The sequence below is a fragment of the Alligator sinensis genome, unplaced genomic scaffold (genome assembly GCF_000455745.1).
Source record: "Alligator sinensis unplaced genomic scaffold, ASM45574v1 scaffold367_1, whole genome shotgun sequence".
Classification (NCBI taxonomy): domain Eukaryota; kingdom Metazoa; phylum Chordata; order Crocodylia; family Alligatoridae; genus Alligator; species Alligator sinensis.
This window is the reverse complement of record NW_005843051.1, coordinates 402,196-426,942: the sequence shown is the minus strand read 5'-3', so window position 1 is coordinate 426,942 and position 24,747 is coordinate 402,196. Positions and strand designations below refer to the sequence as shown.

At 44.2% G+C, this 24,747-nt stretch overlaps 1 protein-coding gene across 1 annotated transcript in view; it reads left to right on the top strand.

Annotated features, from left to right (window-relative positions):
* The window catches only part of HSF5 (heat shock transcription factor 5), a gene marked incomplete at its 5' end in the record, with an annotated part of 26,468 nt that extends 2,298 nt beyond the window's left edge, over positions 1–24,170 (top strand). The window contains 4 exons of the mRNA XM_006036986.1: positions 1,686–1,783; positions 4,688–5,218; positions 15,035–15,212; positions 24,103–24,170. Coding sequence (XP_006037048.1) covers positions 1,686–1,783; positions 4,688–5,218; positions 15,035–15,212; positions 24,103–24,170 — 875 coding nt within the window. The remainder of the gene's footprint in view (positions 1–1,685; positions 1,784–4,687; positions 5,219–15,034; positions 15,213–24,102) is intronic.
* Positions 24,171–24,747: the final 577 nt, after the last annotated feature.

Genomic DNA, 24,747 nt, shown 5'->3' with positions numbered 1-24,747 from the left:
TTCCTGCCTATGCAGGGGGTCGGACTCGATGATCTATTGAGGTCCCTTCCAACCCTAACATCTATGAATCTATAAGAGACTACAGAAAATGTAAGCTACTGTTTACATCTCTGCTACTTCACCAATGTGGAGTTGAGAGCTTGTGTTAGCATCAGTGAAATAGCTGACAGCTTTTTCAGGAAAAAAACCAACTTACTGCTCTTCTATAAGACACGGCTGTATGGTCCAACTTCTGAGTGGTTGGGAGCTGTATACCACACAGACTACATTCTGTGCAGGCCACCTGGGACTTTTCCGGCTGCATGAGTGGTGCTAGCAGGACAGGTTCCTGTGCCATTGCCACATGGGTAGTGCAGGCAGTACCCTCTTCCACAGCTTTACTGGCTACCTCAGGCCACGTGTTAACCACTCATAGTTCAGATGCAACCTGTGGGTCACCGATTGGACAGCCTTGCTGTAAAACATGTCATAGCTTGCTCCTCTCCCTTTTGGAGGAACCTAACTGATATACGATCTTAGGTGCTTATGAAATCTTTATCCCAGTGTTCTCCAAGTGCTTTTATCTTTTCCGTTATCCACTATTGTTTCTTCTGCACACTGTAAGGAGCTACTTTCTTAACAAATCCACTATTCTCTATTTCCTGTGATTGTAGAAAGAACACATATGGGATTAGATTATTTGTGCAATAGTATTTTAACCATATAATGTAGATGTAGCCTTCAAGGAGGAGGAAAAAGTTACACTTGGTTAGCCATAAATGAAGCATTTAGGACTGATCAGGAACCGGACTCATGGGTCCAGTTCCACTGAAAAACCTGACTATATAGATACACAGCTTCTTAATAAACAGACTTACTGCTTTGTGTACATTTATATCTGTTGACTTTAGAGATGAACCAAGATTTTACTACTTAGTATCCTGGGAAAGCCAACAAAATTAAAAGGTTAAGCTAGATTCTGTTCTCTTTTACAGCAAATCCAGAGACATTTATCTAGTTCCAGATGGTTATGCTTGTGTAAACCCTTTGAAAGTAACTTGTATCTGAATAAAAAATATTGTTAGTGAAGAATAAGACGATCCAAAAATCCAGTTTGCCTTCTGGACCACACGTATCCCTGGTATAGACACTAGTGTAGTTTTACCAAGGATGACTCTTGACCCTTGGCATGTGTAAGGCTGGTTGTCTATAAATTATATTTACTTGTAAACTAAGCACATTTGATAGTCATTGAGAAACAGTAAAGTAGAATCCATTGTACCTCATTTGTAAATAATTTTTTCAGAGTAGAGCTATACTTCAGTACACTACTTATGTAGATTTATTTCTAATGCAATATTAATCTTAGGCTTCTTTCTTGGGCCAAACTTTAGCGTGTATTATGGGGTGGTCTTGTCAAATTATTCACTAAATAACGTTAACACTAAAAGCAATGGATTCTGTAGATCTGAAATATACAGAATAAGCATTATTTGAGATGACAGATGTGATTCTTAAATCCCTTAGGGGAGTAATGCTGTATTTTTGGAAGAGAGGTTGCAGCACCAATATTGATCTGTCCAGTCAGGGTAGAAGGTAGGGTAGATATGAACTTTTATAAACTAATGTATATAGTCTGGGCAGGACCTAGAATCAGTACAGAGGTTCTAGAAATTTGATAACTTCTCTGGTTGGATTATTTTCAGCTGTATTACAGTGCTGCGCACCAACTACCCACATAGATCCTCTGAGTGGTTGTGCTAGTCCTACGGCTTCTACCTATACCCACTGCAACTATTTCCAGGTTAGTGCACTAAGCTAAAATAAAATACTGCTGTGTGGCTATGGGGAGGAGGCCTAAGGAATCCCAAAATGGATGTACTTGAGTTGGTGAAATTAACTTGACTATAAAAATGACTGCAACAACAGCAGAGTGTAAATATGAAGTTTTTCTTCCTAGTCCTCAAGTAAAAATATCAAATGTTCCAGTTAATGACCTTCTTGCTCTGGATCAGGTAACCGCAATATAAAAGAATAGCTGACTTCTGCAGGGTTATCATTTTGTGAGAGCGACTCCTAGGTCATTGTCACGTTGCACTTTGAACTCCTCAAATGTTGTTTGGTGTTAGTGCTAGCTTGAGTTTGGAGCAGTCACACCTGAAGGCAGAGGTGGGCAAAATACGGCTTGCAGGCGAGGTCCGGCCTGTGGAGGAACTTTGTCCAGCCCCTGGCGGGTCCCTCATTCTCACCTGGCCCAGGCATCATCCAGCCCGTGGTGCATCCTGCCACCCCTGGGTGTGCAGTGGACTGCGGTGGCTCCACAGCTAAATTCCCTTTTTTCTGGTAAGCCTGGCAGTGGCGGCTCCTTAGCCCTGGCCCCATGGAGACCAGCGAGGACCCATGTGGGCATGGCCCAAGCCCTGGGCTGAGTGCACAGCCTCAGCCTTGGCCTGCCCCGTGTGGACTTGGGGGGCCTGGAGGTGGCAGCAGTGGCAGAGAGGAGCTGCAGGGCAGCCCCGGTGCAGGCTCTGGGTCACACTTTTTCCCCCTACTGCCACTCATCGTGGCCAGAGCGGGTTCTGCAGGGACTCCAACATCCTGCATGGGATGGGCTGGGGCTAGGGCTGTGCACTCAGCTTGGGACCTGGGCCCTGGCCACGCAGGTCTCGGCAGGTGTCTCTGGGGCTGGGGCTGGTGGCAACAGCAGTGGGAAGGAGCTGCTGCCTGCTCAGGGCCTCAAGCTGGCAGCAGCAGGCAGGGCCCATGTCCTGGGCTGGATTTGGAAGCATATGAAGCCCCAGGCATACGTGGAGGATGCTTGCTGGTAGCAGGGCCACATACGGTTCTTGAATGACTCATGGATTTGGAATTGATTTGGCTTATTTGACATGAAAATTTTTCCTAAAAAAAACAAAACAAAACAAAACATGGTTCTAGCCCAGCTTGCGATGGGGGTCAGGGTCCCTGCAGCATCTGCTCTGGACTCGCCTGTCCTGGCCGTGATGACTGGGTGATGGTGGGAAAAAGTGGAACCCAGAGCCTGCACCAGGACTGCCCTGTGGCTCCTTCCTGCAGATTCTGCCACCACTGCCCACACCAGCTCACCCACTCCCATCCCAGCTCCCTGCCCTGCCACAGCCCCCGTCCTGTGTACAGAGGTTTGGGGTACTGTTGCATGGAGTGGGGTGCCTGCCCAGCCCACAACAGCTCCCCAAAACTCCCTATGTGGCCTGTGAGCCCAGATAATGGTCTACCTGTATCTTAAGGCTCAAAATCTTCTCTGACTATTCCCAATCAACTGTGATTTACCACTAGAGGGCTGGCAAGCAAGGACTGGACTAGAAACTTTCTAGCAGTGAGTTAGTTCTTACTAGAGAGCTGGTGACCCAGGATAGAGTGGGGAGGGGTGAGAGATGTATTGGGGGGGGAGGGGGCAGGAACATGAAGCTGGGGGGTAGAGAGTTAATGGAATGGTGGTGGGTAATGAAATGGAAGGTGGAAAGGAAATGTGGATGGGGGTGTGAAATGAAGGAATAGAGCCACTGAAGGATAAAATAAAAAGAAGTAGGAAAAAAAAAATAAAGAAGTAAATAAGGTCTCATGTTTCAGTAAACTGGGGTTGGGATTGGGATGTAGGGGGTGCTGGTCATACTTTTCAGGGTAGCTGGGAGCAGTGAGGGAAGGTGCTTTTGGGGGAGCTACTGCCACTGCCCCAGGAAAGAAGCTCCAGGTCATGGGACTTCATCTAGCCCCCTACCTAGTTTCAGGTGTTAATGTGTGGACAATCCAGAGATTAAGAGCTCCAGGAGCCACCTAAAATTAAAGTGTAAGGGCCTTGTTATAAACTAATTTTAGATGGTTCCTGGAGCTCTTAGCCCCTGGATTATCTACACATTAACACCTGAAATTAGCTTTAAACGCACTTTAGGTGGCTTAAAGTTATGCCACTCCAGGGCAGGTTTATCTCTTTATTAGTATTATCCAGCTCATGTTAAAGTTAGACAAGCTTTCAAATGCAAGATATTCTTCATCAGGTTTCATCTGTTAACAACTTTACTCTTTATGGCCCATTTTTTCAGGACTCATGCTCTGAGAAGAAGAATGTCTTGCTCTGAAAGCTTGTTTAGCTATCGCAGCTATGTAGTTGGTCCAGTAAAAGATATCACCCTCAGAAATGATTGCCTCTCACTTAATTTCTGAACCATCATGGCTACAACATTACTCTTATACTACTGGAACATTGTAGTTTCAAATTCTCATCCTGGGAGTTGGAGGAGTGGGACACTGAGGTTCCTGTACTAGGTTGGAAACCTAAGATGGAACTGGGAGACTTATAGTGGAAAAGCCTCATTGTTTTCACCTCCTCTTGTTACAGCTGCTCTGGCAGTTAATTCACAGAGATGCTCAGTGCAATTAGAGCTGCTATTTTTAGAGCAGTTGCAAGTCTACCGTTATATATTAGCATATAATTATTTTTATTGCCACCATTGGTCTTTGGTGCCAGCATTGCTCTGAGGAGCCAAAACAAGAAAGGAATCATGAGTATAGTAATGACTCAGCTAAAGAAGGAAAAGATGGGAAGTCTCTGCTGTGCTCTGAGGTTCTCGGAGCCTGTGAGTCCTAAAAAAAAACGGCACTAAGAGTTTTAAATATTCTACAGTGTAGGGTATATTATCCTTATTACAGTTCACTGTATTTGTTTCCACAGAATCCTCCAATGCAGTCGTCATATCCAGTTGAATTTTTGCCATCCAACTGGCCATGCAATATGTCTGATGAAAACAAGAAGACAGAAGTAAACTTAGAGGCTGTCTTTCAGATTGTAGATGAGATGCATTCTTCTCCCAAATTGGAGATGGTGAAGGTGGAACCTATGGAGAACCAGTGTTCAACGCCACAGCCTAACAAAGGCCAACGGCTGCTAGCTACTCCTGAAAATAGCGATGTACCTTCCTCAAATCAGGCCAGTGAGCTGGAGCCTCTTACTCCTGTAGGTTCAGATATTACGTCATTTGTGGTGGGAACAGATCAAGCAATGGCCTGTTCTCTGCCACAGTCACCTGAGTTTATTTACACTATACATGCCACTGAGTCTCTAGAGACTGCTGCTACACAAATGGTGCAGGAACCTGCAGCCACACAGGAAGCACATGCAAAACTGAAAGAACAGCTGAGCCATACTTCGACTCAGTCTTCAGTGGTGTTTGTTCATGAGGCACTGCCATTCAATCTACAGCAGGTAAGCAGTGTAGAACTAAAAGAACACCATACAGCAGGGGTGTCAAATTCATCAGGTTACGCTGGCTGACTGGATGGCACAGGGTCAATTCATGGGCCAGATTGGGCTGCACACCAACCTCAGCATGCAAGGCCTGTCTGGTGCATCCCGCCTCAACCGCATGCACCATGTGTAGTGCATGCCAGCCCTGGTTCCATACACTGCAGCCCATGTCCACCCTGCAAGGTGCATGCAGGGCCAATCCAGCACACAGCATATAGCATGTGGGCTTACTCCAAGACCCATTAGCAGCACTGCAGGCCAGATGATAGGGTTCTGCAGGCCAGATCTTTGACAACCCTGCTATACAGTATATTTTGCTGTGATAACCACACTGTAGCAGGGCTTACAAATTCTTAATTGCATAAGTTAAGACTATTAAGAAAATAGAATTGAATAGATTTAAGTTGGTAGGTGTGGATTCTCAGCTAATGAAATCTGCATCACTCCATTGAGATCTAGCCTATTGTATATGCCTTGTATTATGTGAGAAAGCATGGGAATCTTGGGAAATATAGTTCAGCACAGAACATTAGCTTACAAAAAAGGATGAAGACATTAGTCCTCCAAACTAGCTTCCATGTAGCAATGTTTCATAACAGGGAAGTGCACTTGGCCTGATTATTATTTGCTTACCGTAGGCATGCAGCCAGCATGCTTTGTAAACTTTCCCTGACAGCTGCCACTGTAACTCCTCCCTGCTGTCCCCCCCACCTCCCTAGAATCATAGAAAATTAGGATTGAAAGGGACCTAAGGAGGTCAAAGCAGGACCATCTCCAACTAAATCATCCTAGCCGAGGCTTTGTCTAGCCAGGTCTTAAAAATCTCCCAGGAGGGAGAATCCACCACCGCTCTGGGTAAGCTGTTCCAGTGTTTTACTACCCTCCTAGTGAGAAAATTCTTCCTAATATCCAATCTAAACTTCCCTTGCTGCAATTTGAGACTGTTGCTCCTTGTTCTGTCATCTGCCACCACTGAGAACAGTCTATCTCCATCCTTTTTCAACTTCCCCCTTCAGGTAGTTGACGGCTGCTATTAAATCCCCTCTGTCTTCTGTTCTCAAGACTAAATAAGCCCAGTTCCCTCAGCCTTTTCTCATAAGTCATGTGCCCCAGCCCCTTCACTATTTACATTGCCCTCTGCTAGATTCTCTCCAATTTGTCCATATCCTTTCTGTAGTGGGGGCCCCAAAACTGAACACAGTACTCCAGATCTGGCCTCACCAGTGCTGAATAGAGAGGAATAATCACTTCCCTTGACCTGCTAGCAGCACACCTACCAATACAGCCCAATATGCCATTAGCCTTGGCAACAAGGGCACACTGTTGGCTCATATTCATCTTATTGTCTACTGTAATCCCTAGGTTCTTTTCTATAGAGCCACTGCCTGGCCAGTCAGCCCCCAGCTTGTGCTGGTGGATGGGATTGTTCCACCCTAAGTGCAGAACTTTGCACTTGTCCTTGTTGAACCTTGTGAGATTTCTTTTGGCCCAATCCTCCAATTTGTCTAGGTCACTCTGAATCCTAGCCCTACCCTTCAGCCTATCTACTACTCCCTGAATCTTGCTGTGATCTGCATACTTGCTGAGGGTGCATTCTGTGCCAACTTCCAGGTCGTTGATGAAAATATTGAACAAAAACGGCCCCAGGACTGACCCCTGAGGCACTCCACTTGATTCCAGCTGCCAACTAGACATCAAGCCATTGATTAGTACCCTCGGGCCCAATGCTTCAGCCAGTACACCCCACCCTTTGTTGTGTAATTTGCTAACAATTAGGGTGCCCAAATCCTAGCCTTATTTATGATTTATATTTGGTCAAAAGTGCATTGTACCTTATGAACACTCGGACTGTTGTGCATTATACTATAACAGAACCAGAGCTCTGGTATAGTCAAGGTTAAGAGCTTCCATCTCCTTCAAGTCCCAAACTGGAAGAATGAAACTGGAGATAGGGCTGTTGAGAGTCTCAGGGGAAAGGAACGAGGCTGATGTCATGGTGGGGGTCTGCTATAGACCACCAGACCAGGAGGAAGTGGTGGATGAGGCTTTCTTCAAACAGCTAACAGAAGTTTCCCAATCACAGGCCCTGGTTCTCATGGGGGACTTCATTCTCCCTGACATCTGCTGGGAGGGCAATACAGCAGTGTGCAGGCAATCTAGGACATTTTTGGAGAATATTGGGGATAACTTCTTTGTGCAAGTGCTGGAGTGGCCAACTAGGGGTTGCGCTTTTCTTGACCTGCTGCTCATAAGCAGGAAATAATTGGTGGGGGATGTAGAAGTGGATGGCAGCTTGGGCAGCAGTGACCATGAGATGATAAGAGTTTAGGATCCTGAGGAAAGGAGGGATGAAGAGCAGCAGAGTAAGGACCCTGGACTTTAGAAAAGCAGACTTCAACTCACTCAGGGAATTCATGGGCAGGATCCCCTGGGAAGCCAGTCTGAAGGGGAGAGGAATCCAGGAGAGCTGGTACACTTCAAAGAAGCCTTACTGAGAGTGCAGGAACAAACCATCCCAGAAGACCAGCTTGGCTTGGCAGGGAACTCTTCAGTAAACTAAATCACAAAAAGGAAGCTTGTAAGAAGTGGAAATATGGACAAATAACTAGGGAAGAATATATGAGCATTGCTTGGGCATGCAGGGATAAAGTCAGGAAGGCCAAAGCACAATTGGAGTTGCAGTTAGCAAGGGATGTGAAGGGTAACAAGAAGGGTTTCTACTAGTATGTTGTTAGTAAAAGGAGGATCAGGGAAAGTGTGGGTCCCTTACTGAATGGGGGAAGGCAACCTTGTGACAGAGGATGCAGAAAAGGCTGAAGTTACACACACACACACACACACTTTCACAGTGTTCAATGCCTTTTTTTGCCTCAGTCTTCACAGGCAAGGTCAGCTCCCTGACTACTGCACTGGGCAGGACAGTTTTGGGAGGAGGTGAACAGCCCTCAGTGGTGAAAGAACAGGTTTGGGACTGCTTAGAAAAGCTGGATGTGTACAAGACCATGAGGCTGGATGGGGTGCACCCGAGGGTGCTGAGGGAGTTGGCTGATGTGATTGCAGAGCCATTGGCCATCGTTGAATACTCATGGTGATCAGGAGAGGTCCCAGATGATTGGAAAAGGGCAAACATAGTGCCTATATTTAAGAAAGGGAAAAAGGAGGATCCATGGAACTACAGACCAGTTAGCCTCACCTCAGTCCCTGGAAAAATCTGGAGCAGATCCTCAAGGAATCTATTTCTAAGCATCTGGAGAAGAAGAAGGTGATTAGGAACAGTCAGCATGGATTCATCAGGGACAAGTCATGCCTGACCAACCTGATTGCCTTCTATGTTGAGATGACTGGCTCTGTGGATGCAGGAAGACTGGTGGGTGTGGTGTACCTTGATTTTAGCAAGGCTTTTGATATGGTCTCCCACAACATTCTCGCAGACAAGCTAAGGAAATACAGGCTGAATGAATGGACAGTAAGGTGGATAGAAAACTGGCTGGAGCATCGGGCTCAGAGAGAAGTAATCAATGGCTCAACATCTAGTTGGCAGCCATTATCAAGTAGAGTGCCCCAGGGGTTGGTCCTGGGGCCGGTTTTGTTCAATGTCTTCATCGATGACTTAGAAGATGGCATGGAGTGAACCCTCAGCAAGTTTGCAGATGATACCATGCTGGAGGGAGTAGTAGATAGGCTGAAGGGTAGGGCTAGGATTCAGAGTGATTTAGACAAATTGGAGGATTGGGCCAAAAGAAATCTCATGAGGTTCTACAGGAACAAGTGCAAAGTCCTGCACTTAGGACAGAACAGTCCCATCCACCAGTACAGGCTGGGGGGTGGACTGGCTAGGCAGCAGTTCTGCAGAAAAGAACCTGGGGGTTACAGTGGACAATAAGCTGAATATGAGCAAACAGTGTGCCCTTGTTGCCAAGAAGGCTACTGGGCTGTATTGGTAGTTGCGTTTCCAGTAGGTCAAGGGAAGTGATTATTCCTCTCTATTCAGCACTGGTGAGGTCACAGCTCGAGTACTGTGTTCAGTTTTGGGCACCCCACTGCAGAAAGGATGTGGACAAATTAGAGAGAGTCCAGTGGAGGGCAACAAAATGGTGAGGGGGCTAGGGGACATGACTTACTTGGAAAGACTGAAGGAACTGGGCTGCTTTGAGTCTAGATAAGGAGACTTAAAAGCATCTGTCAACTACGTGGAGGGGGCTGGGGTTCAAAAGATGAAGGAGCTAGACTGTTCTCAGTGGTAGCAGATGACAGAACAAGAAGCAATGGTCTCAGGTTGCAGCAAGGGAAGTTTAGGTTAGACAGGAAGAATTTTCTCACTTGCAGGGTAGTAATACACTGGAACAGGTTACCCAGACAGGTGGTGGAAGTTCCATCCTAGGAGGTTTGCAAAACCAGGCTAGACAAAGCTTTGGCTGGGATAATCTAATTGGGGATGGTCCTGCTCTGAGCAGGGGATAGAATTAGATGACCTCCTAAGGTCCCTTTCAACCCTAAATTTCCATGAATAAGGCGTTTAAAAAAAAGGTTTTAGTGTTCAGAACTTACGGTCATTAAAACCAGTCCCTCAAAACGACAGCCTTTTTTAAGGTTAATACATTTTATTGCAGTTTTTTTTATGCACACCGGATCAAAGCAGTGCTCTTATAAGACGGAAACATGAGTTCCCTGGGCACAACTAGCAGTGATACATACATACGCCACTGCTGGGGAGGCTGGGGCTAGCACCTGGGTTGGCCCCAGAACCCTTACCTGGGGTCCTGGGGGCCTTCCAGGGCTCCAGCAGCAGTAATCTGGGCATGTAGATCTTGGCCAGCAGCCAGAGTGTGGCTCTGACTGGCCACGCTCCAGTCTCAGACAGCACAGTCTGCTGCCCACATGTGCCACTGTGCCTTTTCTGGCACTGGAATTTTGACACTGGGGGATCCCAGAGTCAAAAGTCCCACTGTGCTGCAAATTAGCAGTGGTGAATACTGGTGTGTGTGGTTTGCAGCATGACAGACCAGTCTGCCATGCCGCAAACTGCACATGCATGCTCGCCTGGACGTGCCTATAATGCTCAGAATTATTTCAGTTGCTTGATACTTACCTAGTCTAGTGCATGGCACCAACTATCCCTTTCAGGAGCAAACATGTTAAAAATTATATTTCAAATAGAACTGGGATCTCCACATAGGCAGTAGCCAAAATATTTTCCACCCTGTCAGTTTATATATAATCTGGGCAGCTCAAGGAGGCTATGTTGCAGCCGTTGAACCAGTTATTAGTTCAAATCTGAAGTTGGCCAGAAAGAGTGGGTAGGTATCTTACTACAAATTCGTCTCAATCAAAGATTTTTATTTTGGGAAAGTAGAAGCTGAGTAAAATCTGAACTAGGATCTAAAGAACCTTGTCATTCTGTGGGGTGCTAAACTCTTCTTGGCACATAGAGACATTTTTATAATTGTGGTAGGGCTGGGCTTTCTCCCTGTACCCAGTGTGAGCTAGCCTCCAGAAAAGCTCTGCTCATCTGTGAGGAATGGAGAGCAGGCATGGTAAAATAATTTTGCCAGTCATGCAGTGCTGAGAAAGTGAGAATAGCCATGTTTGAGGCATATCATAGAGCCTTTAGCACTGGCACTAGGGAAGAGAGATGGGAGGAACTACAGCAATTAATGTAGCAGTTTACTGGCGTACCTGAGAGCTGCTGTTTGAGGCTTCATTAATACATGGGAAATTCTCACTCAGCTGAGATGATCGTACTGAGATGAATGGCCACTTCACATGGCTCTGAGAATGTTTTTCAAGTGTAAAGGTCAACTCGCCTAACTGCCGTAAAATCCTCATTCTTTCTTAGATTTCTTTGAGACTTGATTCAGGGGAGAGGGGAGTATCCAAATATGGGGTTATTTGAGCCAGGAGTTTCAAGACAGTCCTCCCAAAACCAGCATTTTTAAGATTGACCGAGGCTGCATCTACACAAGACACTGACTGCACAGTTGTTATTGTGCAGTCATTTAGTACTTGTATAAACAAGTACTAAATGACTGCGAGTAACGAGTTACTCCGCAGTAGCATCATCAAATGGCTTTTAGGTGACACCGATTGTGCAGTAGCTCATTACTATTGTGCAGTAGTGTCGCAACATGCTTCGTGCTATGTGACTCTGCTGCACAATAGTAAAGAGCTAACTGCACAGTCAGCATCTCATGTAGATGCAGCCAGATTCAGTGAGCTCTTTCTATGTTTTATATTCCTACTAAGGAACCAAACCCAGGATCAGAAAAGGAGTCATAGTTTTTTCACATTTACTTCATTGAGTGTCAGGTGCCTACTAGCCTTTTGGGAAAGTCAAATTAAACACAGTAATTCGACAAAGATTTAAACTGTATAAATAGATATGCACCGAACGCTCAGGATCAAGGGCTCTCTGCCCCTCTGGTTCTGTCTCAGCCCCTGTCCCTGTTTACTTCCATGTGGAAGTCATGATCTGTGAGAGGCTATGCCATTATGAGTGGATCCCAGCCCTTCTCTCTGCTGTTTCGTGCACAAAACTCTATGCAATATAAAAGGTAGTCCACTTGGATTGTAGAAACTGGATCCTTATTTCAGTGCACTATATTCAGTGCTGCTGTTTTGCAGCCATGTGGTGCATTGTACTCAGTATTACTGCCTACTTCCCTTAGAACATGGAGCTTCCTGGAAGCTTATTGATGTCACTCTCCAAATTACCCCTCCTACAACTCCTGTTCCAACCTGCAGGGACTCTCTGAATGTTCAGGATCTGGAGAGAATAAGCCCTCTCCTGGTATGGTCTGAACTCATCTCCCTACTCCCAATGTGAACTGGGATTTGGGGGCCTAAATTTACACCTCTGACAATCAGGCAACACAAAGTTAAGGTACCTATATGTGGTGGAGGAATCGACTGCGGATAGAGGGGCCTCACATGAAAGAGGTGCTGATTAATTGGGCCGGGAAGAAGAAAGGACAAGAAGCCTAGTTGGCTTAAGAGTATAGTGGGAGAAGAGGGTCTTGTTAAGGATACAGCTTAGGTTTTATAATCAAGGAGGCATGTGATCTTTCAGTAAACTGTTGCTTATGAGATATATATGCAGCAACTGAAGACACTGACAGCAAGAAGCAACCTTTTTACATGCTACTGGCTTAAGGGGATTGGATAGAAAAGGTAGGATAGAAACTGAAGGGAAGTGATTTGTATGTTGTGGGGGAAGGTAGAAGTCTGGAGAGGAAAAATACTAAAGCAGTCTTCTCGCACATGCTTAGAGTTGCTTTAACTACACATAATAACATTCCCAGCATTTTGAGACTGAAATCTGCTAGTGAGTTCTTTGGCTCTAACAAATGCACAATCCAGAGATTTCACGGTATGATCCTAATCACCATTCCACTGCAACACTGTACAGGCAGGGGAGCAGCATTTAGGAATTGCATAGTATCTTGTAGTATACATAAGCATATATATATCATAAGCATTATGCCACAGGAATCTCATTTGCAAAACTAGGTGGTATACAAATCTGCAAATGATTAACTCTAGTAAGAAAAAATATATAATTTAAAAAACCTTAAGAAAATCATTGACAGAATTCTTACCTACCAGAGTTAAGGATGTTCAGTGATAGCTATGCTCTTCCAGGATTTCAGGTTAAGTAAAATTCAAAATCTGTAAAATGAGGAAGTACAGAGTTTCATAGATTCATAGATTATAGAGTCGGGACCCAATGGATCATCATGTCTGACCCCCAGCCTGTGGCAGGAAAGAGGACCAAGGTCAGACGACCCCAGCCAGGTGATTGTCAAGCCTCCTCTTGAAGACCTCCAAGTTAGGTGATAGCACCACCTCTCTTGGAAGCCCATTCCAGACTCTGGCCACCCTTATTGTAAAAAGTTTCTTCCTAATGTCTAACCTACTCTCCACTAGTTTGCACCCATTATTCCTGGTTACTCCCTGGGGTGCTCTGGTAAACAGCGCATCCCCAATTCCCTGCTGTCCTCCCCTGATAAATTTATAGGCGGTCCTCCCCTGATAAATTTATAAGCGGCGGGCAATATGTGCATGGGTGTTGTGTGATCTGCATCTCAGCAGAGACTGTAACGACCTGCAGGTTCCCACAGGTTGAAGCACAAGTTGTAGTGGGGATGAGTGAGGAGGCTCCATGTGCAGGGAAAATTTCACATGGCCCAATATAATTTATCCAACTCCTGAATTCTTTCCACAGGAGGAAGGTGAGACTGACCCTCCCCATCCCCGCTTTTGATAGGCCCTGATCTCCCAGTATTTAGCTTAGTTTATTTTGCTAATTGTGCACCTGCTACACCTGGGGATTTCTCTCACCCCCTCCCCTATGCTGTGCCCAGCTTCCTATAATCAGAGACCTGAGGGGGGGATGTTTTACACTGGAAAACTCATCTCACTTCATCCCAACTATACCGTTAGCCCAATAAAAGATTTCACCCTAAGAAATCTTTGCCTCTTGCTACGGCCCTGAGCACACGCAGTGCCACAGCTGCAAACAGCAGCAGCACAGAGCACAGGGCTCTTCTAACAAAGATCTGAGTTCTCGCAACCCCCGTGGAGTCCCCAGATTATTGCGTAGCTCTGGGCATGAAACAGACCAACGCCCAGATGCTTCTGAATCCAACGCATCGGCACACACTTCTGGGTACTAGTCCTTGCCACACTACAGGACATGGACACACACTTCTGAATCCACACACACGCACAACCACTCAAACATTACAGTGCCATTTTTGAGTGGTAATATAGCTACTCTTACTCTCCCTTTGAGCTGTACTAAACTGGGGCTACATATATATAACTGGTTAACAATCAAATTCTTAGTGTACTCCATAAAAAACACTACATTTAGAAAATTTTACAACCCTTTCACTCATATCATAGCCCCTTCATTTATTCACCATTAAACTCAAAACCCACATTTACCTCCTACCCAACCGTTTACATTCCCCATGGTTTGAAGACATTTGTGACCTGCTACTGACATAACCTACATAGTTCATTACTGAAATGAAGCTTACTAGATCTCTTGAGGTACATGTTACTTTTAATCCCACATGTAGAGGTTGTGGCAGGCCAGTAGGGGGAGCTCCTGCATTGAGCCTCCCACCTCACCACCCCGTCCACCCCCTCCCGGACTCTGCAGTGGGGCTCGAAAGGGGGTCGGCCAGGGCATAGGCGCCCCTGGAGAGACACGTGGAGTCCGGAAGGTGGACAGGCGTGGTGAGGTGGGAGGCTCAACGCAGGAGCTCCCCCTACTGGCCTGCCACAGAGGTCACACACATGGCGATAAGGCATACAGGCTTATCTTCCCTGTCACTCCATAGACATATGGCCCATCCAGGTAGCATTATATAATAATTGAAGCTCTGTCAAGCAAATGGCATTTCAACTGATCCCTTTGCTATCCAATATAGCCCACTTTCCCCAGCACAGTGAATACAGCTGGAGTGCTTGCAGATAATTTATTTTAGCTGTTGGCAGCTCTCTGGGGACAAGGCAAAGATTAAACAGATGTGTACTTTAACTCTGTATATTTTGGAACTTCAGGCAATTGAGTTTATTTGAGCTTGTCATTTGGAAGGCACAAAATGGAACTGGACAAACTTCCTTTTTATGCCATCCAGGACCATGGAGTGTTCTATGTTAGTTGAATGTCCATTCAAATAAACCTCCCATGTGGGAAAGATAGTAATCTACATTAAATCTCCTAAAGTGGTTGAAGTATTGAGTGGGATTTAACTTTTTTTTTAGGTGGATTCAAGTATTAAATGTCAAACCAATACATCAGAGACGGTTGTCTCTTCAGAACAAATAGGATTCCTTATTTCAGAGGTGGGGCCAGTGAGCAAATCTGCCAAAGACACAGTTTCATCCATGCAAGCCAAATGCAGAGAAAGAAGAAGCAGTTCACAGAAGGGCAAGTCCCCTGGTAAGAGTTAGTCCTAAGTTTTGAAGCTGTATAGTTAAGACAGTGGAATGGAAATAATTATACTGGCAATGTAGTAACAACTAGAGCTGTGCGAAATGGGCCCTATTCAATTTGCATTCAGCCCAAATCAAGGACAGTGATTCGATCCGTTGGTTCAGATCACTGTCCCTGATTTGGCGAATCAGTGATTTGGACACAGGCACAGCTTTAAAAGTTTTTTCTACGTACCTTGAAATAGCAGGCACGGCTCATGATCACTGTGGTACTGGGGCTCATGGAGCATCCCACAGGAGCATGGGGAGCTCTCCAGTGTGCTCAGCAGTGAACCCAGAAGTAGACTGGAAGTACTTCTGGTCCACTTCTGGGTCTGCCAGGGAGCGCGCTGAGGGCCCCCCATACCTTCCCCAGCTCAGTGATCAGCCGCAGGGGGACCCCGGGTGCCCCCACCCCAGACCCAGGAGGCACCAGTCACCAAGCTGGGGGGGGGGGGGGGGGGGGGGGCGACAGCCCCAAAGGGCACATGCTCCACAGTGGACCAGCAAGCGGACCGGAAGTTCTTCTGGTCCACTTCCGGGTCTGCTGGCAAGCGTGCTGGGGAGCCCCCCATCCTTCTGTGGGATGCTGCATCTGCCCCAGCACTGCAGCATTCAGAGCCCCTGCTGCCTAGAGGTATGTAGAAAAATCATTTAAAGCTGTATCTACGTCCAAATCCCCGAATCTCTCTGAATCGATTCAGGGTTCTGAATCGATTTGGAGGGATTAAAGGGTCCTCTGATTCGATTTGGATTCAGAGATTTGGCCACCAAATCTCCGAATCTCTGCCCAATTGAATCAGGGACCGAAGCTTCGCACAGCCCTAGTAACAACCATACTAAGACAGAAGTGCTTGTCCCTGTATTGCTTATTCCTGTATGAGAAGGAACTATACCAGTAAGCCAAGTTTTTAACTTGGCCCTCTTGGTCCAAGAGCTTGGATGTCAAAGTGCTGAGCAGAAGAGACAGATGCCAGTGCTCCAAGACAGGCATTCAATTGTTGAGATGAGCACTGAGTTAATAAAAACAGGCTCTGGCTGAAGTGGTTACTAAAATACCAAGACAAGGGCTTGGTTGTCAAACTGCCAAAGTAATTGCTGAAATTAATTAGAAAAAATAGGCAGCAAAGCATCTGTGGTCAAACTTCTTGCAAAATGTAATAACTTAAAAGAAATGTAAATTTAAGTAAAAGGCTTTAGCACAGAAAAGATTCATGGTGTGCTTTGGAGTGGTTCTGGGGAACAGCCAGGATGGTCACTAGGAACATGCAGTTCCTGCAGGAGGCTTCATCTCATGCTGGTCAAGAAGCAACACTTTAATTGGAAGGTTCCAAGGCCAGCAGTGAAGGACAAGTGGGAGTGGGGGGATTAGTTTCTAGTAGATTGTGACAGTTTATGCTATATACGTTAAATCCCTACTCTTTATGACAAAACTTATCTGAGTAATGAGGAATGTCAGCCTGCCTCTTGCCAGCAAAGTGATACCCACTCTTGGGTTTCCTGATAGAGATTGTTTTCAGAGGAGAGGTTCTGGTTAAAGTACAATACCAAATTCTGGCTTCGTTTTGAAGCTCATTGGTATCCTACCTGTTATCACTGGGAAATTAATTTCTGTGCTTGCGTTTCCCTATGGGTAGAAAAATGCTTATCTGATATGGAATATTGTAAGGCTAAACACCTGGATTTTTTTTTTAAAGAAAGAAAGGACTACTATTTGTGTTTGGAAACTAGTTGCTGGGAAAGTGGGATGGTCACCAAGGTGTGATCAATGTTACCAGTATATTCTTTTAGGCCTGGTATATATAAACCAGTATATCCTTTTAGGCCTGGTGCATCCAAAGTTTCACCAGTTTAATACTTAGAATCATAGATAGATTTCTAGGGTCAGAAGGGACCTGGTAGATCATTGGGTCTGACACCACTGCTGCAGGCAGGAAAGAGGGCTGGGGTTAAGTAACCCCAGCCAGATGCCTGTCTAATCTCTTCTTCAACACCTCCAAGGTAGGGGAAAACGCCACCTCCCTTGGAAGCCCATTCCATATTTTGGCAACCCTTACCATAAAGGATACTGTGTGATCCATCTTTTGTTTTGTTTTGTTCTGTTTTGTTTTAAATTGACCTAGTCAGATCAGAGGAAGATTGTGTTTGAATACTTCCTCCCTTTAACTTGTCTTCTATCTGTTCAGCTTGTAAGGAAAACCAGTAGTCTTGAAACAGACAGGACCTAAACAGTTTTGTCAATTAAGCAGTTAAACAGAGACCAGTTATAAAGTAGCAGTGGAACTAAAGAATGCTTATGTAACCCAGCAAACCTATGCACTTAACCAGTTTATGCATTGGACCAATAGGAAGTTAACTAAAGTTTGTTAATAATGTAAGCAATAGGCAAAAAGTTGGGATAGGTATTGTTTTGTACAGTTCAGTGAATTATGCATTTATCTGATATGCACGCAAATGTAGATGTATAAACCTGACTTATACTGATATAACCACTAATTTTAAAACAATTGCAAGTGTCTACAAAAACATCTAGTATTGGTTTAACTAAATCATTTTAAAATAACACCTCCAGTTAGAATAGTGGAACATATATATTTATTCAAACCCCTAGAAAAATAATGTAACAAACAGAACATGAGTTTTTATAGTTTCTATAGCTGGAAAGCATATGTGCTGTATCTGAATGTGAATAAACAGCATACCAGCCATTGAGGAATTTCTACAATCTCAGATCTACTTACCTGCACTGGGAAGTCATTCTTTGTGATTTCCTGACAGGAAGTAGTCAGCAATTAAAAATATTTAAAAATTTCCATTTAGGTAGTCTTTTTTCCTTCAGATCAGCCTTGATTTTTTTCTTAGGGAGAACCATTTGCAGCTTTTGCTGTCCTCAGCTAAATTACTTGAATTCCAAGAGCAAGTTTTTCCCCCACAGCCCATGAGTTGGAGATTATGGAAGAGCTGTGCCAAGAGCACACTGTACTTTGGGTATCCTTACCTGGCAGATGACTTGGGTATTTCTGCCAGCTAGCACAGATTAAAGTAACTGAAGCTGAAGATGAAGATACACAGGCCATAGCTGGTATAGAAGGCAGCTGCTTGAGTGCCTTACCCGTACTTGACTTAGGCTTTTACAAGCACAGTAGGTTTGATTTCAAGTGCCTGCAGTGGCTCCCACACAGTTTCTGATGCCAATTTAAGCCGTTGGTTTTAATTTTCAAAGCAATTTATTGATTGAGCCTCCAGTTTATATCAAAGACTACATTTTCTGCATTCCTATTGGTTAGTACAGATTAAAAAGCCCAGAATGAAACATATGAGAACTGAGCACAAAGCATTCTTAATAAGAGAGCCTCCAGCTGTGGAACAGATTTTCAGGGGAGATCAGGTGATTCCAAAGTCTATCTTTAGGACAAATGGTGGACCAACCTGTTTTGACAAGCTTCTTCATCATTTGTAATCTATTAGTATAGTGATATTCTCCTAAATTCCTATACACAGTAACAAAAAAGAAATTAAGAATATCTTTTGAAAGAAATCTTTAAAAAAAATCACTAAAACCCTATGCAAAACACAGCAGGAACAAAGGAAAGAAAGAGACTTCCCTTTTATTATTGTGTACAATTCACTGCCATTATTGGCACTACATATTAGTCTTTCATAAGTTTAGCAAATACTGTCCTAAAATAGTTATGTTTTATTTCCATATGACCATATAATTAAGGACTGAGTTGTAATGTCACGTATAGAGTGACATTAAGATTATATAGTGATATTTTCTGGTTTTTTGAGGCTAATAGTAATTGACTATAGTCACATAGCATATACCAGCTACAAGAAGCATCATATTTTTGATACATAGCAAATATCTCCACGAGATGTATTCATTTATATATTTTTTGTGTTTTTTGCTTCTTAAAAAGGGACATTCTGGGGTTGGTACTATTTTGTTATTTACAGTACGTTTTTATAAAACTCGAGATTCAGGCAATGCCCGATGTCACTCATACAATCTTAACTTTGTCCTTTTGCATTCAATACAGAAGTCTGTAACTACATGCTCATAATTGATCTACTCTGCCTGACTTCTGCCACATATAGCTTACAGGTTGAATGTTACACAATGGGCAAGGCAGGAATAAAGTACTGCATGAGGAAGAGGTCTTCAATATCTGGACCATATTTTGGTTAAGCTGTATTTTCAGTCTTGTATATTGTAGGAAGCAAGGTGCCCATGACCCACTGCCTCATTGCACATGTATGCATATTCATGTATCATTACTCATGAATGTGTATTTATGCTTATTTAGAATCAGCCAGGATGTGTGTCATGCCTTGTATTAAATGACATTTTTTTAAAATTGAAAGCAACTTGTGCATGACCAGTTACTGATAGGACTATAAGATTATCTTAAAAACCTGTATTGTATATACAGGAAAATCAGCACTTGTGGGAAGTACCTCTTTTAATTAGTGACTTAAATCATCCAAAATGAAATGCATCAACCACTGAAAAGTACGTCTAATTTATTGTCTCTGCCAAGTGTCAGGTTTATAACCCAAGCTACTCTGAAGCAGGGGTGCTCAGCCTCCAGCCCACAGGCCAAATGCAGCCAGTGGAGCCAGGGTATCCAGCCCATTGGGCTTCCCACAGGTCAGATAATTTGGCAGTGGCGGAGTGGTGGCATTTAAGGCAGCCACCCTTCCCTGCTACTGAATTCCCAGACCCCAAGCCCTGTGTGGTGGGTCAGGGCCAGGCCATGTCCCCTTCCTCCCACACGGCCAGATTGGAATGGAACAACCCCCGCATTGGATCAGGGCCAGGCCACAACCTCTTCCCCTGTGACTGGTTCAGGGCCAACCACACCCCTCCCTTCCCTCTCATGAGACCAGGCTGGGGCTGCATCCAGTCCCTTTCCCTCAACAGAGCCAGGTTGGGGTCCTAGCATGACTGCCCTGGGTGTCAGTATTTGACCAGTAGTCAGATCCAGCACGTGGACAGATCAGACACTGCCCATCTTACCGAGCAGCCAAAAAGGTTGAGCACCACTGCTCTAACTAGAGCTGTTTAAAAGACTTGCCTTATATGGCAAAATTGTGTCTGTTTCACTCGCTGCATATGACTGGAGTGTTCATTCTCAAAATTTCCAAATATTCATTCTTGAAGGAAGAGAAAATCTGGAAAGTTACCGGCTCTAACGTGAGTTTTTTACAATAATTTAAGCAACTCGGAAACCCATTGCAGAATGACAGTGCCACACTCACTCCCTCACACACATGGCTTCATCTTGAATAGGCCTTCTAAACTTGTGAGGTCACAATACAGGTTTCCTCACAAGTAACTTAAGGGTAGATACTAAAGCTAACATTTGCAAAGTGGTGTTGGGTTTTTAGCTATCTAACCTGTGATACATTGGGTATGATTGTCCCAATTGCTGTACTTTAAGTGACTTTGGATAAAGTTATGGAAAATAACTTCATAGCAAGTCATTGACTCAATTCAAACTCCATCTCTTTGTTACCCTGGGCCTAAGGATCAACTGAGACCACTCACCTTGACTCAGTCTATAGAATTAATGGGAGTGTTGTTAGGCTCCAGATTACCTACCATTGTAGTGTTTCCAGACTGTAATAAACTTCATCCTCTAGCCCTTTGCACATTTCCAAATACCACTGCTTATGTGCCCCAGCTGATGGGTCACACTGTAGCATGAGCCTTGGGCCAGGTATTTTTGGTACTTAGAACTGGTAAATCTCTTGGTTACACATCTGGCTTTTGTCAATAAAGTTTCCTAGAACCAAGGCCAAATGTCACATCCCAACCTGGCCTCATTCCACCTGGCAGATAGGACACTGGTTAGAGAACCTCTCAAAAGAGAAAATACTGAGCTGTTATTCTTCTGCAAAGTAGAAGGACCTCTGTTAGACTGACTTATGTGAAAAAGTAGAAGAGATTCTCTACAGCCGTGATTCTTAACCAGGGTGCCATGATAGGTAGACATGATTCATAAGATCAACCCAGAAAGTTTCAATAGGAATCCATAGTGTCAAAAAATTTCTGAGTTGTTGCAGTCTTTCTGAGTTCTGTGCAACAAGTTCTGTGATTTATTATTTTTTCCATAGTCAAGAAATGAGTGAAAGCTAAGAACCAGCGCTTTCTGAGGGATGCCTTGGGTCTAAAAAGGTTAAGAATCACCTAGTATAGGCAACTTTGCAACATATATTTCTGCTATCTGTTCCCTAAGGAGATTGGGGTTTTTCTTAGTTCCATCTGATGATCATCCCTATGTATCAGCCAGTGGTTCATGGGCATGTTGTTTTCATACTCTCTGCAAAGTCAAATTTCCTTATGGGCTTTTTCCACATTTTGTACAATCCATCCATAAAGCTGTAGTTGTCTGTACACATGATCATTGGCATTCTAATTAGAATGCTTGATTAATCAAGCAGATTAATCGAGTCTGTTCTGTGTTCTAATTAGAATGCTGCAGCGTCACTTCAGTGTCATGTGTATTAAGCTCCCATGCATTTAAAAATGGCTGTGGGGTACTTTAACTTAACCTCATCAAATGAGGTTTAGATAAAATGTCCTGTGGCCATTTTTAAATGTGCAGGGCTTAATACACACGATGCTGTGGTGTTTTAATTAGAGCAGATGCCTGGGAACTGCTCTAATTAAAACACCACCCCCTATCTCCCAACACCTCTGAGCATGTATATTGGCAGCCATAAACATCTGTCCATAAAGATGGCATTTGTAGTGGCTATTACCACAGCAAGAAGTAGCAGCAAAATACAGGACATTATTGCAGGGCCCTTCATTCACTGCTTTTCATCGGGATAAGGTCACCCTTAAGTTCTATCCCATATTATTGCATGAAGTGGTCTTGAATCTTTGAGATTCTGTTTGATGAAGGAACGTAATGGCGCTTGTAGCTGTTCTGTCCTTTGACATCCGTGATAGACTGAGAGGTATGAGAACTGCAGGCATGGCCGTAACAGAAACTTCTGTTAAAAATAAATCTGACCTTGCATATTTGTGATTTGCACAGATTTAAAGTGGATCCATGTGGACATCAAACTTAAAGATCCAGTGAGTTACTGTATGGCAGAGGTGTCAAACTCATCCAGCCCCTAAGTGAGGGTTGCTGGGTTGGTTCGAGGGCCAGGCTGGGATTGACTTCCTGGGCATGCAGCACAGAGGGTTGATCTGGGATGCACTCTGCACGTGGCAGGCTGCCCTTTGTGCTAGTTCCAGCACCACTTGATTTGGATCAGCCCTGGAACTAGCTCTCAGATCTGGTCCAGCAGGGCATTACATGTACTGTGTCCTCCAGACTCACCCCTATGCTACGTGCAAGGCACACAGCCAGATCTAGCCCACATACCACATGTGGCACACAGGGCCAGAATTGGCATGTTGGGTCTGTCCAGCAACCCACAGACCAGATCATATGATTCCACAGGCTGGATCTAGCCTGCAGGCCTTATGTTTGACATCCCTGCTGTCTGGTAAATAGTTGTTGTTTCCTTTTGTCCCTCGCAGATAACAAAGGGATTCCCTTTCCCTTAGTAGCAACTAGAGAAAAAAACTTGTTTCCGAATACTCTGTCTGCACTGCTTGGAAGTGAGCAGAGTGGTCCCCAGTGTTTGTCCCAGTAACTGGGATACATGATCAGCTGTTCACTCCATGCTTTACAGAGGCATTTGCTGAGGCAGTGTTGAGAAACTTTCCAGAGCAATGACTTTGGAGTGGTTACCACATTGAGCTACATGGGGATAGTTCATATTTTTAGAGATCATTTCAGGTTGTTTACAGACTTCACTAACATTATACTTAGGTCACATCTATAAGATTTTCTCCCCAGTCTAGAAATTACATCAATGAAGTGTGAATTTCTGATGTAATCAAATGACTTCAGGACCTGGGGTGCTAGGCATCTGTTTGGTTTAATCTAGCCCTGCAGATGAAGATAGAGTGTCTGTACTCTGGAACGATGTGTTCCAGAGAGGAGCATTGGTCCATTTTCCCAAAATTAGTTTCATTTCAGGACACTTAATTGCTGGTTTGAATAATGCACATTCTGCTATCCCATTGCCCACTGTTTGTATGAGGGCTGGATTGTAGGAAGAGACCAGGGAGCACATTTTTTAAAGGATTAAATTCTGTTAATTAATAAGTTCTGCTGCATTCCAGTCAGTTGTGAAGTATTGCTTTACCTCAGTGCAGATTGATGTGTGAGAGAGAAATAGCATTTAGAGATACCATGGGTGACTGGTGCCTCCTGAGACTGGGGTGGTACAGTTTGTGGGGGGGTGACAAGTGGCAGGCCCCCCCTTGTGTCACTTCCTCCCCCACCCCCCATGAGAAATGCTATGGCAGTTTTAAGAGTGATGCTGTAGCCATAATGCTCCAGGGAATATATGAAAAGCAAGGATTTTTGTGGGTGATATTTTTTTAGTAGACCTACTGCATGGTTAGGAGAGATTTAGACAAGCTTTTGAGTATAAGGCACCCTTCTTTAGGTCTAAGAACCTGAAGAAGGGGTGACCTGTATCTGGAAGCGTGTCTAAATCTTTCCCAACCATGCAGTTGGTACAGTAAAAATATCACCCACAAAAATCTTCATCTTTTGCATTTAAGGATAATGTTTTTTATGTCTGAAAAGATGCTAACTTTGAATAATCAGTATTTCTGAGCAGTGGCCATCAAACTCCTGAAGTAGTATGCTTGGCTGCATTTCACATCAGCAACCAAAAAGTAGAAAAGACTTGAAACCATTGCTATGAATGGAGGTAGGTAAGAAGCAAGTGAGAAGGGGGAGCTATATTAAATAAATACATCCTCTTCTTCCTAGATCTCCATCTGCTGGTAGATGTAGCTTGCAAGCAGGAGCACTTTTCAAAGGAAGAATTAAGAGAGTAAGAAGTGGGTGACAAGTATGTGAAAATGTGCCTCAGCTGCCAGCTGGGTTCTCTGTTTCAGTCTCCAGTGGTAGTGCTTAGCGCACACTGCACTTTGAATCTCTTCAACTGTGTTAAAAGAATCTTTTCCTTTACTCTCATTGTGAATTTATGGGAAATTAGTTATTCCATTGTTTACATCACTTTAGTTATGTTTTTTTACCTTGACACACTGTAAAACATCTAGCGGCCAAAGTGTTCAAAATAAAGTAATTATTTAGATGTTCAGGCTCAATGGAAAGTTTGGCTCTGTGTAAACAGGAAGCCTCTGTAAGACATTGGTACTGGGGAGTAAGTTTTTTTTCTCTTATTTGGAATCTCTGCAGTTTTCATTGCTGGAAACTAATCAAAACATACCTAGTTTGGTGCTCTCCTCATCTCTGGGAATCACATTGCGTGCTTTAAAGGGAATTGTATGAGAAACAAAAGCACTGGGAGGTCACAAGATTCCAGGTCTGAATGGCTCAGGGATTCTAGGAGAGCAGCTGTAAGAAAGATGACCTAATTTTCTCAGTGATTCACTAGGAAATCCTCTTCCT